This window comes from Ranitomeya variabilis, chromosome 7 (genome assembly GCF_051348905.1).
Source record: "Ranitomeya variabilis isolate aRanVar5 chromosome 7, aRanVar5.hap1, whole genome shotgun sequence".
Lineage (NCBI taxonomy): Eukaryota > Metazoa > Chordata > Amphibia > Anura > Dendrobatidae > Ranitomeya > Ranitomeya variabilis.
The window spans coordinates 183,476,882-183,493,899 of NC_135238.1; the positions used below are offsets into that span (position 1 = coordinate 183,476,882).

Consider the following 17,018-nt stretch of genomic DNA (forward strand, 5'->3'; position numbering starts at 1 on the left):
GGCTTCATCAGAGGAAATAACTTTACCCCAGTCTTCTGCAGTCCAACCCCTGTACTTCCTGCAAAGTTACTTTCTCTGATGAAGGCCTTTTTGGATTATTTAAGACATCTACAAGAATGATTGTCCTGTAAAAGTAAAAAAGTGCAACATTTTGAATGAAGCTGAATTGAAAAAGTGATTTTTAACCCCAAATAAAAAAAAACAACAACATTGACCCCAGCGGTAAACAACCCCATTAAATTATTTTTTATCAAGTTATCAAGGTGATGAGTTGTTTGTCAAGTTAGACTTGGATAAATCTGTAGTCTGATGCTGATTGAAGAATAATTTTAGCAGGTAGAGAGACTTTTCTGCACAGTGAGTCAAAGACCTCCATACCCAAAAGATAGGATCAGTAATGTCATTGTTGTCACAAATTTGGGGCTATTCAGGTGATAGAGTGTCCGTGTGAAAAACAAATTAAAGAATTAGCTATTTTCTTCCAAGACTCCATTTGTCTCCTATTTAAGTCTATGGGTGTGTAAAAAAATTGGATCCTATACAGAACATCCGTATTTCACCTGACTTTTTTAACCTAGGAAACTGTATTTGATCATATACATTTTTGAATGTAAATGTCCGAAAAAAGATCGCACACGGATGTAAAAATGGGACACAAGGAAAATCATCTGAGGTTTCTGGATGAAAACCGAACGATTATACATACACTTGTGTCACCCCTGCCTAAGTCTTATTGCTCCCAGGACAATATTTTGTATTTTTACTATTCTTTCTCTTCATTTCTGATTTTCATAAACTCTTGTCCAAGTTTACTTAGATCCTGTATCTCATTTTGCCTGTGGCGTACCTCTGGACAACAAGCTACCACAGTGCGCAGAATTGTTTTTCATTGTAAGGTAAGGCCACCATAAGATTTGCAAAGATGATAACTTACAGTCAGGACATTATCAAAATCCCGCTTTGTTGTTCGTAATGTTAATAAACGAACTCATCTCAAGGGAAATGCTTCCAATATTGCATTCAACTAGTAATGTTGGATTAGGCAGTCATCTGGGACACAAATTGTGGAAGTATACAAGTACAGGATCATCGAGTTAGCTCATACCTTCATGTCCTATAATTGATGCATAATTTGTTTTAGTTTACTTACACAGCCGATTAATTATCACAGCACTTTACAGACATCATCACTGTCCCCATTGGGGCTCACAATCTATATTCCCTATTAGGATGTCTTTGGAGTGTGGGAGGAAACCGGAGGAAACTCGGGGAAAACATATAAACAAATATAATTGCAAATATTCCATTTGTGCTTTCTCTGCCATCTGTGCACCCCATGACATGGAAGTGATAGATTATTCTCGGTCATAATGCTCTGAAGTCAGTGGCGTAAGTGCAGATCCAGTAACTCGGTTTATCTCCATTAGAACTTCACTTTCCTTCTCAAACATCTGTTAAAGTGAACAAATGATATGAAAACAATTAGCATTTATTAACATAGATTAATCCTAAATATCTGAATCCTTGGGTCAACTTTTATATTAGTGTTCCTTTATAAAAACAAACAAACCATAATATACAGGTCACAGAGACTACAGGTATCCCCAATGGCCAGAAGACCTTGCTACTACAGTTCAACAATAAAAGCAGCATTGTAACGGCCACGTATTTGTGGATCAGCAGCAAACATTTTCTTTAGTGGACAGGATGGAATGGAAAATATTTAGCATAATAGGCCACCTCCTGATATGAAAACCTGCTGCATGACCTCAAATCCTGAGTAGAAATATCAAATACTACTAGCACATCTTCTGTCTGCCAGGGCGCACCGCTTCCCTGCCTTCAGCCTTCCTGCTTGCCTCGTGTAATGGTGTGCTCATGAAGACTGACAGTTCACACCACTGGCATGTTTGCATCACTGGCCTGAACGTTGCTCTCTCCCGTGCTGTTAGTACAGACAGGTTTGTCTTTGCAGCATGGTATGGCAGGGACACCAAAGCTGCCCAGATCCAGCAATCCTGCCAACTTCAGAGTGGTGCTAGCAAGTTGTATAACTAAATATTCACCCGTTCTTGATATCGGAGAATAAGACGTACATTGCAAAGTTTCTTGTTTTTACAAGCACTTTGCCGTTTTGACCATTATCAAACATGAGACGTCTTTAAAGGTCCATTCTCTTTATTAATGGGTAAAGTTGTAAAAATGAGCAAAATTGCAAAGAGGGTTTTTCATTTTTTTGTTTACTGCTTGTTGCCTTGTTTACTGACCATCAATGCAATCTAGCAACGGTGGCCGAGCATGTGCAGTGGTTACAACCTCTTTCTAATAGCTCCGGGTCCCAGAAGTTTCAGTGTAACTACGGTCTTCAAATGGTACGGAGGCAAAGCTGCTTCTGCTTGCAGCATTGGAGCACACAGTTTGGGCCAATTACAGGACTATACCACTAGTCTGTACTGTCAATCATGCAGGAGCACACTGCCCCTATCAAGCACGAAGCCAGGGGCCAAGGGAGCGGTGCGCTCCCCCAAAATGCACATGCAGGGCCGGACTGGCCATCGGGCAGTTCTGGCAAATGCCAGAAGGGCCGGTGGCAGTAGTGGGCCGCTCGAGTGTGCCGCTGTCGGCACACTCTCCCCGCTGTCGGCGCACTCCCGGCCCCGCATTCAACTATACCTACGTCATAGACGCCGGTACAGTTGAATGCAATGATGGAGGAGAGAGCGTCTGCTGACGCCCCCTCTCCCATCATTCCCCGCTCTGCCTGCCGCTGACACTGCGGGTGCGCGATGACGTCATATCATCGCGCACCTGCTGTGTGTCCGGGCGGGCAGACTGCGACTGCTGAGACCAGAGCCAGAGCAGCGCGGGGCAGGAGGAAAGGTGAGTAGAGTGTTTTTTTTGTTTTTTTTTAATCAATGAGTGATGACTGGATTGTGGAGCTATTGGGGGGGGGGGGGGGCTGTGCTGCATTACATTCTATGGGGGCTGTGCTGCATTATATTCTATGGGGCTGGCTGCATGCCATTCTATGGGCCTCTGCTGCATTATATTCTATGGGGCTGGCTGCATTCCATTCTATGGGCCTCTGCTGCATTATATTCTATGGGGCTGGCTGCATTCCATTCTATGGGCCTCTGCTGCATTATATTCTATGGGGCTGGCTGCATTCAATTCTATGGGCCTCTGCTGCATTATATTCTATGGGGCTGTGCTGCATTCCATTCTATGGGCCTCTGCTGCATTATATTCTATGGGGCTGGCTGCATTCCATTCTATGGGCCTCTGCTGCATTATATTCTATGGGGCTGGCTGCATTCCATTCTATGGGCCTCTGCTGCATTATATTCTATGGGCCTGTGCTGCATTATATTCTATGGGCCTGTGCTGCATTATATTCTATGGGCCTCTGCTGCATTATATTCTATGGGGCTGGCTGCATTCCATTCTATGGGCCTGTGCTGCATTATATTCTATGCGCCTGTGCTGCATTATATTCTATGGGCCTGTGCTGCATTTTATTCTATGGGCCTCTGCTGCATTATATTCTATGGGCCTGTGCTGCATTATATTCTATGGGGCTGTGCTGCATTATATTCTATGGGCCTGTGCTGCATTATATTCTATGGGCCTGTGCTGCATTATATTCTATGGGGCTGTGCTGCATTATATTCTATGGGCCTGTGCTGCATTCCATTCTATGGGCATGTGCTGCATTATATTCTATGGGCCTGTGCTGCATTCCATTCTATGGGCCTGTGCTGCATTCCATTCTATGGGGCTGTGCTGCATTCCATTCTATGGGCCTGTGCTGCATTATATTCTATGGGCCTGTGCTGCATTGTATTCTATGGGCCTGTGCTGCATTCCATTCTATGGGCCTGTGCTGCATTCCATTCTATGGGCCTGTGCTGCATTATATTCTATGGGGCTGTGCTGCATTCCATTCTATGGGCCTGTGCTGCATTATATTCTATGGGCCTGTGCTGCATTATTTTCTATGGGCCTGTGCTGCATTATATTCTATGGGCCTGTGCTGCATTGTATTCTATGGGCCTGTGCTGCATTCCATTCTATGGACCTGTGCTGCATTACATTCTATGGGGGCTGGCTGTATTACATTCTATGGGGGCTGGCTGCATTACATTCTATGGGGGCTGTGCTGCATTACATTCTATGGGGGCTGTGCTGCATTACATTCTATGGGGGCTGTGCTACATTACATTTTATGGGGGCTGTGCTGCATTACATTCTATGGGGGCTGTGTAGCATTACATTCTATGGGGCTCTGCTGTATTACATTCTATGGGGGCTGAGCTGTAATGCTGGATACAGCTGTAATTATATGTTATATAGTCGTGTTACACTCCCCTCACTTCTTGTAGCCTACAAGTGTACAAAGATATTATACAGTCACCATGTGACAAGTGGGCCTGTGTGACTTCAAATGCCAGGGCTGAATTTTAGTCCCAGTCCGGCCCTGTGCACATGAAACAACACCTTATGTCTGGAGCTACTGGAGATCTGTAAAGAGATCAAACCAGTGGTTTTCCGTTAAAGAAGAACTGTCACTAGATTCATACTGCTTGAACTACAAGCAGTATGAATCAGATGCTGGCTGCACATGTAACTTTAACTGTGAAATGCTGGGACATTTTAGTGAAAACACAGATTTAAAAGCTGGCCGGGGAGGATAGAGAGAAAGCTAGCTCATCAGGTGCTGTTCCTGTTCTGCTCTTGTTGATTTTCAGGTCTCTCCATGTATGTGCATTATGAACAGACCTGGCAGTAGATGACTCACGTCTCTACAGCCTTTTAAACTATGTTTTCTCTGAAACGGAGGAGCATCTCAAACTAAAAACAAACCTGGCTGTAATTGCACAGAAGAGTCTAATTTATGCTGATTGTAGCAGATTTCCTATAATAAAATAATACTGCAAATATAAGCCATTACTATATACTCATGTAAAGCTAAAAGCCTTGTAATATCAGCACAATCTTAATTTAAAAAGAAAAATCCCACAAAACTAACCTTTCTCCAGTCTTCTGGGCTATGATGAGTATAACCTAGTAGGTGACATAAGCCATGCACTGCCGTCACCTGGGAGAAACGTAATTTATATTTGAGTTTCCGTCAGTAGAAACACATTATAAATATTCACTGGAAGGAACAAGACCATAAAATGTGACCAGCCAGACTTAGGGCAGATTCACTTACTACACGCAGGGCCGGCGTTGGGGGCAGGCAGACCAGGCAGCTGCCTGGGACCCCGCTCCCCCAGGGGCCCCCAGCTAGCGGCAAGTCACGCAGCCGCTATGGGGCCCCTGTGAGGCAGGGGGGCCCGCCTGCCGCCAGCGCCGACTCCCCCGCCGCATTGAACTATACCAGCTTCTGCCGATACAGTTCAAAGCAATGATGGAGGAGAGCGCGCCACCTGACGCTCCCTCTCCCACACCTCTGACACAGCGGGTGCGCATCATCGCGCACTCGCTGTGTGTCAGGCAGTGCGGCGGCCGCCGCCGACACGGGAGCAGGGAGGGAGCAGCGCGGGCTCGGGGAGAGGTGAGGAGCTTGTTTTTTGTTTATTTTTTTTAACTAGACTATGCGGCCATTCTCGGGAGGAGAGAGGCGGGGAGGGAAGGAGGGATGTGGACAGTGCTGTATACTCCTGTGGGCTGTGCTGTATACTCCTGTGGGCTGTGCTGTATACTACTGCGGGCTGTGCTGTATACTCCTGCGGGCTGTGCTGTATACTCCTGCGGGCTGTGCTGTATACTCCTGTGGGCTCTGCTGTATACTCCTGCGGGCTGTGCTGTATACTCCTGCGGGCAGTGCTGTATACTCCTGCGGGCAGTGCTGTATACTCCTGCGGGCAGTGCTGTATACTCCTGCGGGCAGTGCTGTAAACTACTGCGGGCTGTGCTGTATACTACTGCGGGCTGTGCTGTATACTACTGCGGGCTGTGCTGTATACTACTGCGGGCTGTGCTGTATACTACTGCGGGCTGTGCTGTATACTACTGCGGGCTGTGCTGTATACTACTGCGGGCTGTGCTGTATACTACTGCGGGCTGTGCTGTATACTACTGTGGGCTGTGCTGTATACTACTGTGGGCTGTGCTGTATACTCCTGCGGGCTCTGCTGTATACTCCTGCGGGCTCTGCTGTATACTCCTGCGGGCTCTGCTGTATACTCCTGCGGGCTGTGCTGTATACTCCTGCGGGCAGTGCTGTATACTCCTGCGGGCAGTGCTGTATACTCCTGCGGGCAGTGCTGTATACTCCTGCGGGCTGTGCTGTAAACTACTGCGGGCTGTGCTGTAAACTACTGCGGGCTGTGCTGTATACTACTGCGGGCTGTGCTGTATACTACTGTGGGCTGTGCTGTATACTACTGTGGGCTGTGCTGTATACTACTGTGGGCTGTGCTGTATACTACTGTGGGCTGTGCTGTATACTCCTGTGGGCTGTGCTGTATACTCCTGTGGGCTGTGCTGTATATTACTGTGGGCAGTGCTGTATACTACTGTGTGGGCAGTGCTTTATACTACTGTGTGGGCTGTTATATACTACTATGTGGGCTGTGCTATATACTATGAGGGTATATTATATTCTATGGGGGAGGCTGTATTATATTTATATTCTTTGAGGGGTGATGGCATCATACTCTATGAGGGGGCTACATTATACTATATGGGGGGGCTGCATTATATTCTATGGGGAGGTTACATTATACTCTGTGGGGGGTTACATTATACTCTGTGAGGACTGCATTACCGTATTTTTCAGACTATAAGACGCACCGGACGATAAGGCGCACCCCAAATTTGGGGTGAAAATTGCAGAAAAAATATTTTTTATAAGATGGGGGTCCATCTTATTGTCCGAATTTACAGAATCTTACCTGAGGGCTGGTGGTGGCAGAGCAGGATCACAGGAGGCATGGTGTCGGCAGAGGTGGGGTGATGCGGTACGGCGTGCACCTGAGCAGGGTACCTTCCTGCTTAGGTGGGCGACGCCACGGCATGGTGTCCATGGGAGGGTGGCAGCAGTGGTTACCGACAGGTGCTGGGATGAGGAGGCACAGTGAGAGGTATGGCGTGAGAGGGGTCCCTTTCCCCGGTGAGGTGATGCAGCAGCCCGGTAATGCAGCAGAGCCGGATGAATCCTCTTGTTATCGGTGGGCGCAGCCATCTTCCTGAGGCCGCGCGTGCGCAGATGGAGGGCTCTGCTGCTTGGGGCTTCAGGAAAATGGCCGCCGCGATCCCCATCTGTGCACGCGCGGCATCCCGCGGCCATTTTCCTGAAGCCCCGGGCAGCAGAGACCTCCATCTGCGCACGCGCGGCCTCAGGAGGATGGCCGCACGCACCGATAACAACAGGATTCACCCGGCTCTGCTGCATTACCGGGCTGCTGCATCACCTCATCGGGGAAACGGACCCCGCTCACTGCGCCTCCTCATCTCCACACCTCTGCCGCCACACCTCTGCCGCCGCACCTCTGCCACCGCACCTCTGCCGCCACGGTAAGCCTGCATTGCGACTATTAAACGCACCCCCCATTTTCCCCCCTTTTTTTTGGGGGGGAAAAGTGCATCTTATAGTCCGAAAAATACGGTATACTCTGTGGGGTGGCTGCATTATACTATATGTGGGTTGAATTATACTGTATCGAAGACTATGGGGAATACATTATACTATATGAAGAACTATGGGGTGCATTATACTATGGGAAGTGAATTGTACTACATGGATGACTATGGCGGTGCATTATACTATATGGAGCACTGCGAGGAGTGTATTATGCTATATGGAGGACTGAGGAGTATATTTTAATATATGGAGGACTATGAGGAGTGTATTATACTATATGGAGGACTATGGGAAGTGTATAATACTATATGGAGGACTATGAGGAGTGTATTATACTATGTGGAGGACTAAGGGGCACATTATATTATATGGAGGACTATGGGGTGTGCATTTTACAATATGGAGGACTATGGTACACATTAAAATATATGGAGGACTATGGGGTGTATTATACTAAACAAGCAAAATGCTGCATATTTATTGGGTGATTGGATTGTTTATGCCGGAATAAAAATCATTGTTCTCATCAGCACATCGCCGGTGTTAACTGTAGATGTGCTGCTGATAACATAATACTGTATGGTGATCTGTTAGTGATCTACTAGTGATGGTTCTGTCCCCTTCATTCTTTCTCAGATGGTGGAAAGAGGCGGGGAAACAAGCGTCCAACGACTTCAGTATTGTCGATCACACTCGTTTAGCGGCCTGAGATCAGCGCATGTAAATACAACCGAAATGCTTCTGTATGATGCGCAATACTCGTATGTTAGCATTTGGGGCCCCATTTTAAACTTTGCCTAGGGCCCCACTTTGCAAAAAACCGGCCCTGACTACACGTACTCGCTTGTGGAGCAGATACTAGCGAGGGTAGTTATGTTTCACCAGTAGATCTACCCCTGAATGTTAGGTGCTACTCTCAGTGAGGACACAACTCTTTACACATTCCTGAAGCATCAGTACAAGTAATAAATCCTTTGCTTCTCTACTTTTTTTTTATTTTTACCAAATCTTCTACAAGTCCTTATCCAACTCAGCTCAGATCCATTTTACTATGTCGTACCTCGCAACAACCAACCTTTGAGCTACAAATAATTTGCCATGGGTTTACCATGACAGATAAGAGCCAGAAGATCGCAGTGTCTGATTTCTCCTACTCCTGCACTGTTTAGAAGCACTTCACCTTCATATTAAGCGGTACAAGTTTCTTTTAGCAGTGTAGAATCTGCTCAGTTGAGAGTTCTTAGAAGCTTTCCTGCATTAAGGCTCTCAGCGGTTCACTGGTAGCCACACCCCTCTCCAATATATTGGGCCCCGTCAAGCACTCATTGCCAGAGCTAGCTTATGCTGCATGGTTAGGAGATGGTGGTTTCTTGTGGTTTAGTGGATTTATCGGACACTGTTGCTAGGTTTTGGTTGTGTGATAATTCCCTTCCTTCCCTTACTTTGTTTTTTTCCCCATTCTCAACTCCCCGGTGTTTACCTCTGTTGTTTGTGTGAGTATATTTGTATGACTGGGAATGTTCCTTTATCCCTGTTTTTATTACCTACCTTGTTAGTTTGGTTGGTGTATTACGGAACACTACTACTCTCCTCTTCCCTGGGTGGGGAAAGGGTACATACAGACTGAGCTAGGATTCAGGAGCTAAAGCAAAGTATGTGGTGCCGGCTTCTTCACCATAAGAAGTAATTCGGTGCATAAGGCAAGATAAGGCGCCCCTGGCGTTAGGGACAGGAAAGGAGCCCCTGGTCCCGGGACACCCGACAACAGAGTCGTGACAAAATTGTTGTTGATAGCATGATAACACCATTTGATTTCCATTCTCCAAAACTTACAGTCAAGACATTGTTAAAATCCTCCTGCTTTTCTTCACACTGGTGATATATAATCTCTACTCCAAGGTAAATGTCTCCTAAATTGTATTCATCTGGGAATGCTGGATCAGGCAATAATCCGGGACACAAATTCTGGAAGTATACATGGATTACACACTGTCAGATGCAGCTAACACATATTGTATATAAGTGCAATTACTTAAAGAGTTGCTATCACCTGAGCAAAAGTTGCTTGTATGCAGTTTTTTTTTAAATCTGCCATATGATTCTAAATATATGGGCCTTTTTATCTAATATTAATTTTGATGGTGTTTACAAGGGTGCGTGGCTCACAAGAGAGGATCCTCAGGGGCGTGTCTTTAGGCTCCTCTGAATTATTACTCTGAGCCACACCCCCTTATAAAGACTATAAAAATTAGCACTGAATAAAGAAGCCTATATCTCTGGAACGGTATAGCAACTAAAAAAAAGCAAAAAAACTGAGTGCTCAGGGGAGTGATAGGAATAAAACCAGAGCCAAAAGTGGTTACTTTTTATACCTGGTGACAGGTTCCCTTTAAAGACAACCTGCTCTGCTATTTGGTGTACCTCATGAAATGGAAATGATAACACGTCTGTAGCTTTGTCTTGTCGTCTATAACGTTTGTTCAGTTGTCGGATCTTGGTATCATTTATACATATTACCCCAACATCAAACCTCTTCACACCGAGACAGCTTCTGGTAATTTCTAGATTCTTGCGTAAATGGGCTCTGCGAAGAGGGATCACATGCTGCAGGTTCCGTATAAGAAGAGACATTACCCTGTTGGGACAAATAATACATAGAGACTTGGGGTACAGGTGTTGTCTGCTTTGGACGATGTCTGCATGTTAGAAGGGCTCTTGGACAATAAGATGACGACAAAGTTTTCCATCTCCAGGACCATCCACTGTATTCAGAGGGATAACCAGACAGCAAATGATTTATTTCCCTACAGCTCTACCACAAGCAAAATTACAGGGGTTCTGAGACAAAACAACCGATGACCTGCTGTATCTGTAGGATAGGGCATCATCATGAGATCGGGGGTGGTCCAACACTTGGCACCTGAGACAATCAGCTGAAATCAGCCCCAACGGTTACCAGATACCAGCAATGTGCAAGGTGAAGCACAGCAGCCCCGTACCATGCTAGTGAGTATGACACGCCGCTGGCATTTTCATGAAGGATCTTCGGCTTCATAAAGTATGCGGATATGGTGGCCTTTATAATTTGCTGTGTGCTCACGATAAGTTTTGGGTGACTTTTTGGATGTTGGATATTGTCCTGTGTCCCAAGACTCCAGAGTCACTCAGACAGAGAGGCGGTGTCGAGGGCGGGCAAAGTAACAAGAAACAGGTCAGTGATGACCCGTGCTGCAGACTCACACAGTGCAGTGTGTGCGTGCGTCCCTGTCTTCTCCTCTCTGACTCACACACACAGTCAGTCAGCTCAGCTGTTTCCTTGGACTGTGCTGGCAGAAGTCAGTGAGGTGAGGTCGGCACTCGCACCACGCTGCGCACGGGCTGCAGCCTGCTCTTATCAAGAGCACAGACTCGGCGCCGTCGGCAGCAGTGCGAAAGATGATCATTTCATCAAGTGAAGGAGCGAGCAGCTGCCGCGCAGCACTTCAATCACATCACATTCTTCCTCTTTGGTACAGCCTGCTGTGCGCCGGGCCCCGGCTATAGAATAAATAAACTATGCTAAATAAACGTGCACCGCATGCAGGGCAGGGACAAATCACAAATGAAGGAGGATGGGGGCGGGGCCCACCGGAGGATTCTCCGGTGTCCCGGTGCCCCAGTCCGAACCTGATCACACACACTAGAATTAGGCGTGGATCGTGCCTGACTCTGCCTAGACGACTCTTCACAGCCTGAGAGGTAACTACCCCTAAAGAGAAATATAGCCTCACCTTGCCTCAGAGAAATTCCCCAAAGGAAAAGGGCAGCCCCCCACATATATTGACTGTGAGTTAAGAGCATGGCACAAACACAGGAATGAGACAGGTTTCAGCAAAGGAGGCCAGACTTACTAAATAGACAGAAGATAGATAAAGGGATCTTTGCGGTCAGCACAAAAACTACAAAAAGCCACGCAGAGTGAGGAAAAAAACCCCCGCACCGACTCACGGTGCGGTAGGTGCCACTCTGCAACCCAGAGCTTCCAGCTAGCGAGACAATATCATGATAGCCAGCTGGACAGAAACTTAGCAGGTACTCAGAAATATATTCAGCACACAAATGAACAACAAATGAGCTTAGCAGGGACTTAGCTTCTGTTGAAGTATAGAAGAAATAGGAGACAAAAAAGCGCAAATAGGGTCTTATCCTCAGGACTGCTCTTAAAGATTTATAAGAGAACTGCTCACCTGATGGTGCAAAGTAAAGGCGTGTAATTTGTCAGCTGCTGCAGATCCACAGGTCGGCGCTGCGACCTCTTAGAGACGTTATAATAGATGAAATGTGGTTATAATCTGCGCTGCTGTAACAAATAATGAATCCAGATATAGTTGTAAGGTGTTCGGGTGGTTTATTCAACGCGTTTCGAAGCTCATGGCTTCTTCTTCAGGAAGTTTCCACACAGAGTTATCTCTGTGTGGAAACTTCCTGAAGAAGAAGCCATGAGCTTCGAAACGCGTTGAATAAACCACCCGAACACCTTACAACTATATCTGGATTCATTATTTGTTACAGCAGCGCAGATTATAACCACATTTCATCTATTATAACTTCTGTTGAAGTAGACAGGTCATCAGGAGATCCAAGTGAGATCTGAACCAGTACTGATACATTGACAGCTGGCATCAAGTAACGATCTGAGCAGAGTTAAATAGAGGAACCAGCCCAGTCCTAAACGATGCAGCTGAGGAAGCCACTTCAAGACCAGCAGCTCCACTTTCAGCCACCAGAGGGAACCCACGGACAGAACTCACAGAAATACCATTCCTGACCAAAGGAGGGAGTTCAAGAACAGAGTTCACAACAGTACCCCCCCTTGAGGAGGGGTCACCGAACCCTCACCAGAACCCCCCGGCCGATCAGGACGAGCCAAATGAAAGGCACGAACCAAATCGGCAGCATGGACATCGGAGGCAAGAACCCAGGAATTATCCTCCTGACCATAGCCCTTCCATTTGACCAGATACTGAAGTTTCCGTCTCGAGATACGAGAATCTAAAATCTTCTCCACCACATACTCCAATTCTCCCTCGACCAACACCGGAGCAGGAGGGTCAACGGAAGGGACCATAGGCGCCATATATTTCTGCAACAACGACCTATGGAACACATTATGGATGGCAAAAGAAGCTGGAAGGTCCAAACGAAATGACACAGGATTGAGGATTTCAGAAATCTTATAAGGCCCAATAAAACGAGGCTTAAACTTAGGAGAAAAAAACCTTCATAGGAACATAACGAGATGACAACAAACCAGATCCCCAACACGAAGTCGAGGACCAACACGGCGACGGCGGTTAGCGAAACGTTGAGCCTTCTCCTGTGACAATGTCAAATTGTCCACTACATGAGTCCAAATTTGCTGCAACCTGTCCACCACAGAATCCACACCAGGACAGTCCGAAGGCTCAACCTGCCCTGAAGAGAAACGAGGATGGAAACCAGAATTACAATAAAAAGGTGAAACCAAAGTAGCCGAACTGGCCCGATTATTAAGGGCGAACTCAGCCAATGGCAAGAAGGTCACCCAATCATCCTGATCAGCAGAAACAAAGCATCTCAGATAGGTCTCCAAAGTCTGATTGGTTCGTTCAGTTTGGCCATTTGTCTGAGGATGGAAAGCCGAAGAAAAATACAAATCAATGCCCATCTTAGCACAAAAGGACCGCCAAAACCTTGAAACAAACTGGGAACCTCTGTCCAACACAATGTTCTCCGGAATGCCATGCAAACGAACCACATGCTGGAAGAACAACGGAACCAAATCAGAGGATGAAGGCAACTTAGGCAAGGGTACCAAATGGACCATCTTAGAGAAGCGATCACAAACTACCCAGATGACCGACATCCTTTGAGAGACAGGGAGATCTGAAATAAAATCCATAGAAACATGCGTCCAGGGCCTCTTCGGGACCGGCAAGGGCAAAAGTAACCCACTGGCATGAGAACAGCAGGGCTTCGCCCAAGCACAAGTCCCACAGGACTGCACAAAAGAACGCACATCCCGCGACAAGGAAGGCCACCAAAAGGACCTAGCCACCAAATCTCTGGTACCAAAAATTCCAGGATGACCAGCCCACACCGAACAATGAACCTCCGAGATAACCCTACTAGTCCATCTATCAGGGACAAACAGTCTCTCCGCAGGACAGCGGTCAGGTCTATCTGCCTGAAACTCCTGTAGAACCCGCCGCAAATCAGGGAAGATGGCAGACAAAATTACCCCCTCTTTGACAATACCAGCCGGCTCAGAAACTCCCGGAGAATCAGGCACAAAACTCCTTGAAAGGGCATCAGCCTTCACATTCTTAGAACCCGGAAGGTATGAAACCACGAAATCGAAACGGGAGAAAAACAGCGACCATCGAGCCTGTCTAGGGTTCAACCGCTTGGCAGACTCGAGATAAGTCAGATTCTTGTGATCCGTCAAGACCACCACGCGATGCTTGGCGCCCTCAAGCCAATGTCGCCACTCCTCGAATGCCCACTTCATGGCCAACAACTCCCGATTGCCCACGTCATAATTACGCTCAGCAGGTGAAAACTTTCTAGCAAAGAAAGCACATGGCTTCATCACAGAACCATCAGAACTCCTCTGAGACAAAACAGCCCCTGCTCCAATCTCAGAAGCATCAACCTCGACCTGAAAAGGGAGTGAAACATCTGGCTGACACAACACAGGGGCCGAAGAAAAACGATGTTTCAGCTCCTGAAACGCCTCAACGGCCGCAGAGGACCAATTTACCACATCCGCACCTTTCTTGGTCAAATCAGTCAGTGGTTTGACAACACTAGAAAAATTAGCGATAAAGCGACGGTAAAAATTCGCAAAGCCCAGGAATTTCTGAAGGCTCTTTACAGATGTAGGCTGAGTCCAATCATAAATGGCCTGGACTTTAACTGGATCCATCTCGATAGTAGAAGGGGAAAAAATGAAGCCCAAAAAGGAAACCTTCTGAACTCCGAAGAGACACTTAGACCCCTTCACAAACAAGGAATTAGCACGAAGGACTTGGAACACCATTCTGACCTGCTTCACATGAGACTCCCAATCATCTGAAAAGACCAAAATATCATCCAAATATACTATCATGAATCTATCCAGATACTTTCGGAAGATGTCATGCATAAAGGACTGGAATACAGATGGCGCATTAGAAAGCCCGAATGGCATCACCAGATACTCAAAATGGCCCTCGGGCGTATTAAACGCGGTTTTCCATTCATCGCCCCGCTTAATACGCACAAGATTATACGCTCCTCGAAGATCTATCTTGGTAAACCAACTAGCCCCCTTGATCTGAGCAAACAAATCAGACAATAGAGGCAAAGGGTACTGAAATTTGACCGTGATTTTATTAAGAAGGCGGTAATCTATACAAGGTCTCAGAGAACCATCCATCTTGTGTTATGATCCTAGTGGCAAGGATCGCAGGTCGGACTAGCTAAGTAACTGAACAGACTACTAGCTCTGGGGAAGTGGTAACTAGATTGACCGCAACCTGATCCTATCCGCAAACAACTATAGGCAGCCGTGGAACGTTACCTAAAAATCCTAGACGTCTCGTCACGGCCTGAGAAACTGACTATTCCTGGAGGGAAAGTAAGTCCTCACTTGCCTCAGTGGAAGACCCCAAAGATATAGAATAGCCCCCCACAAATATTAACGGTGAGTTAAGGGGAAAGCACAAACGCAGAGATGAAATCAGATTTAGCAAATGAGGCCCGCTAATACTAGATAGCAGAAAATAGGACGGAAACTGTGCGGTCAATAAAAAACCCTATTCAAAATATCCACGCAGAGATTGCTCGAGCCCCCGCACCAACTAACGGTGCGGGGAAAGCAACTCCGTACCCCAGAGCTTACCAGCAAAAAGAAATCACATGTTAGCAAGCTGGACTAGACTCATCATACACAGAAATCATATTGCAGGCAGATGAGCAAAAAATATTCACACAGAACTTAGCTTATCCTGAAGAGGCAGAAAACGAGATAATCAGGAGTAATCAGAATAGCACTGAATACATTGACAGCCGGCAACAAGTGGAAGTGAAGCAGAGCTAAATAGGAGCCTCCCTGGTGAATAACGAGGCAGCTGATCCAGCAGACCCGCAGGATAATAAACCAAACCACCAGGGGGAGCCAAAAAACCAAAGTCACACAATACCATCTGTGACCACAAGAGGGAGCCTGAAAACGGAGTTCACAACAGTACCCCCCCCTTGAGGAGGGGTCACCGAACCCTCATCAAAACCCCCAGGGCGATCAGGGTGAGCCACATGGAAGGCACGAACCAAATCGGCCGCATGAACATCAGAGGCGACAACCCAGGAATTATCCTCCTGACCATAGCCTTTCCACTTAACCAAATACTGAAGCCTCCGTCTAGAAATTCGAGAATCCAAGATCTTCTCCACCACGCATTCCAATTCTCCTTCAACCAGCACAGGGGCAGGAGGCTCAACCGAAGGAACCACAGGCACCACATACCTCCGCAACAACGACCGATGGAACACATTATGAATAGCAAACGATGCCGGGAGGTCCAAACGAAATGACACAGGGTTAAGGACTTCCAAAATCTTATAAGGACCGATAAACCGAGGCTTAAACTTAGGAGAGGAGACCTTCATAGGAACAAAGCGAGAAGACAACCACACCAAATCCCCAACGCGAAGTCGGGGACCCACACAGCGACGGCAGTTGGCAAAGCGCTGAGCCTTCTCTTGTGACAGCTTCAAATTGTCCACCACATGATTCCAAATCTGATGCAACCTATCCACCACAACATCCACTCCAGGACAGTCAGAAGACTCCACCTGACCCGAGGAAAAACGAGGATGAAACCCTGAATTACAAAAAAAAGGCGAAACCAAAGTAGCAGAACTAGCCCGATTATTAAGGGCAAACTCGGCCAATGGCAAAAAAGTCACCCAGTCGTCCTGATCAGCAGAAACAAAACATCTTAAATAGGTTTCCAAAGTCTGATTAGTTTGGTTTGGCCATTCGTCTGAGGATGGAAGGCCGACGAAAAAGACAAATCAATGCCCATCTTAGCACAAAAGGTCCGCCAAAATCTAGACACAAACTGGGATCCTCTGTCGGAAACAATATTTTCAGGGATCCCGTGCAAACGAACCACATTTTGAAAAAACAGAGGAACCAACTCGGAGGAGGAAGGCAACTTAGGCAAGGGCACCAAATGGACCATTTTAGAAAAACGATCACACACCACCCAAATGACCGACATTCTCTGAGAGACAGGGAGATCTGAAATAAAATCCATGGAAATGTGCGTCCAAGGCCTCTTCGGGACAGGCAAAGGCAACAACAAGCCACTGGCACGAGAACAGCAAGGCTTAGCCCGAGCACAAATTCCACAAGACTGCA

The 17,018-nt window shown here is 46.8% G+C and overlaps 1 protein-coding gene across 4 annotated transcripts in view; it reads right to left on the reverse strand.

Annotated features, from left to right (window-relative positions):
* Positions 1-245: 245 nt before the first annotated feature.
* The window catches only part of LOC143785830 (endoribonuclease YbeY-like), a 56,067-nt gene continuing 39,294 nt past the window's right edge, over positions 246-17,018 (reverse strand). For 2 of the 4 annotated variants that reach the window (XM_077274969.1, XM_077274970.1), the window contains exons 2-5: positions 10,013-10,226; positions 9,425-9,556; positions 5,030-5,098; positions 246-1,451 (exon numbers count right to left, since the gene is read on the reverse strand). In XM_077274969.1, coding sequence (XP_077131084.1) covers positions 1,356-1,451; positions 5,030-5,098; positions 9,425-9,556; positions 10,013-10,226 — 511 coding nt within the window. In that variant the 3' untranslated portion in view covers positions 246-1,355. Of the gene's footprint in view, positions 1,452-5,029; positions 5,099-9,424; positions 9,557-10,012; positions 10,227-10,590; positions 10,940-17,018 lie in introns of those variants that run through there. The other 2 variants (XM_077274968.1, XM_077274971.1) reach the window with 2 other exon arrangements.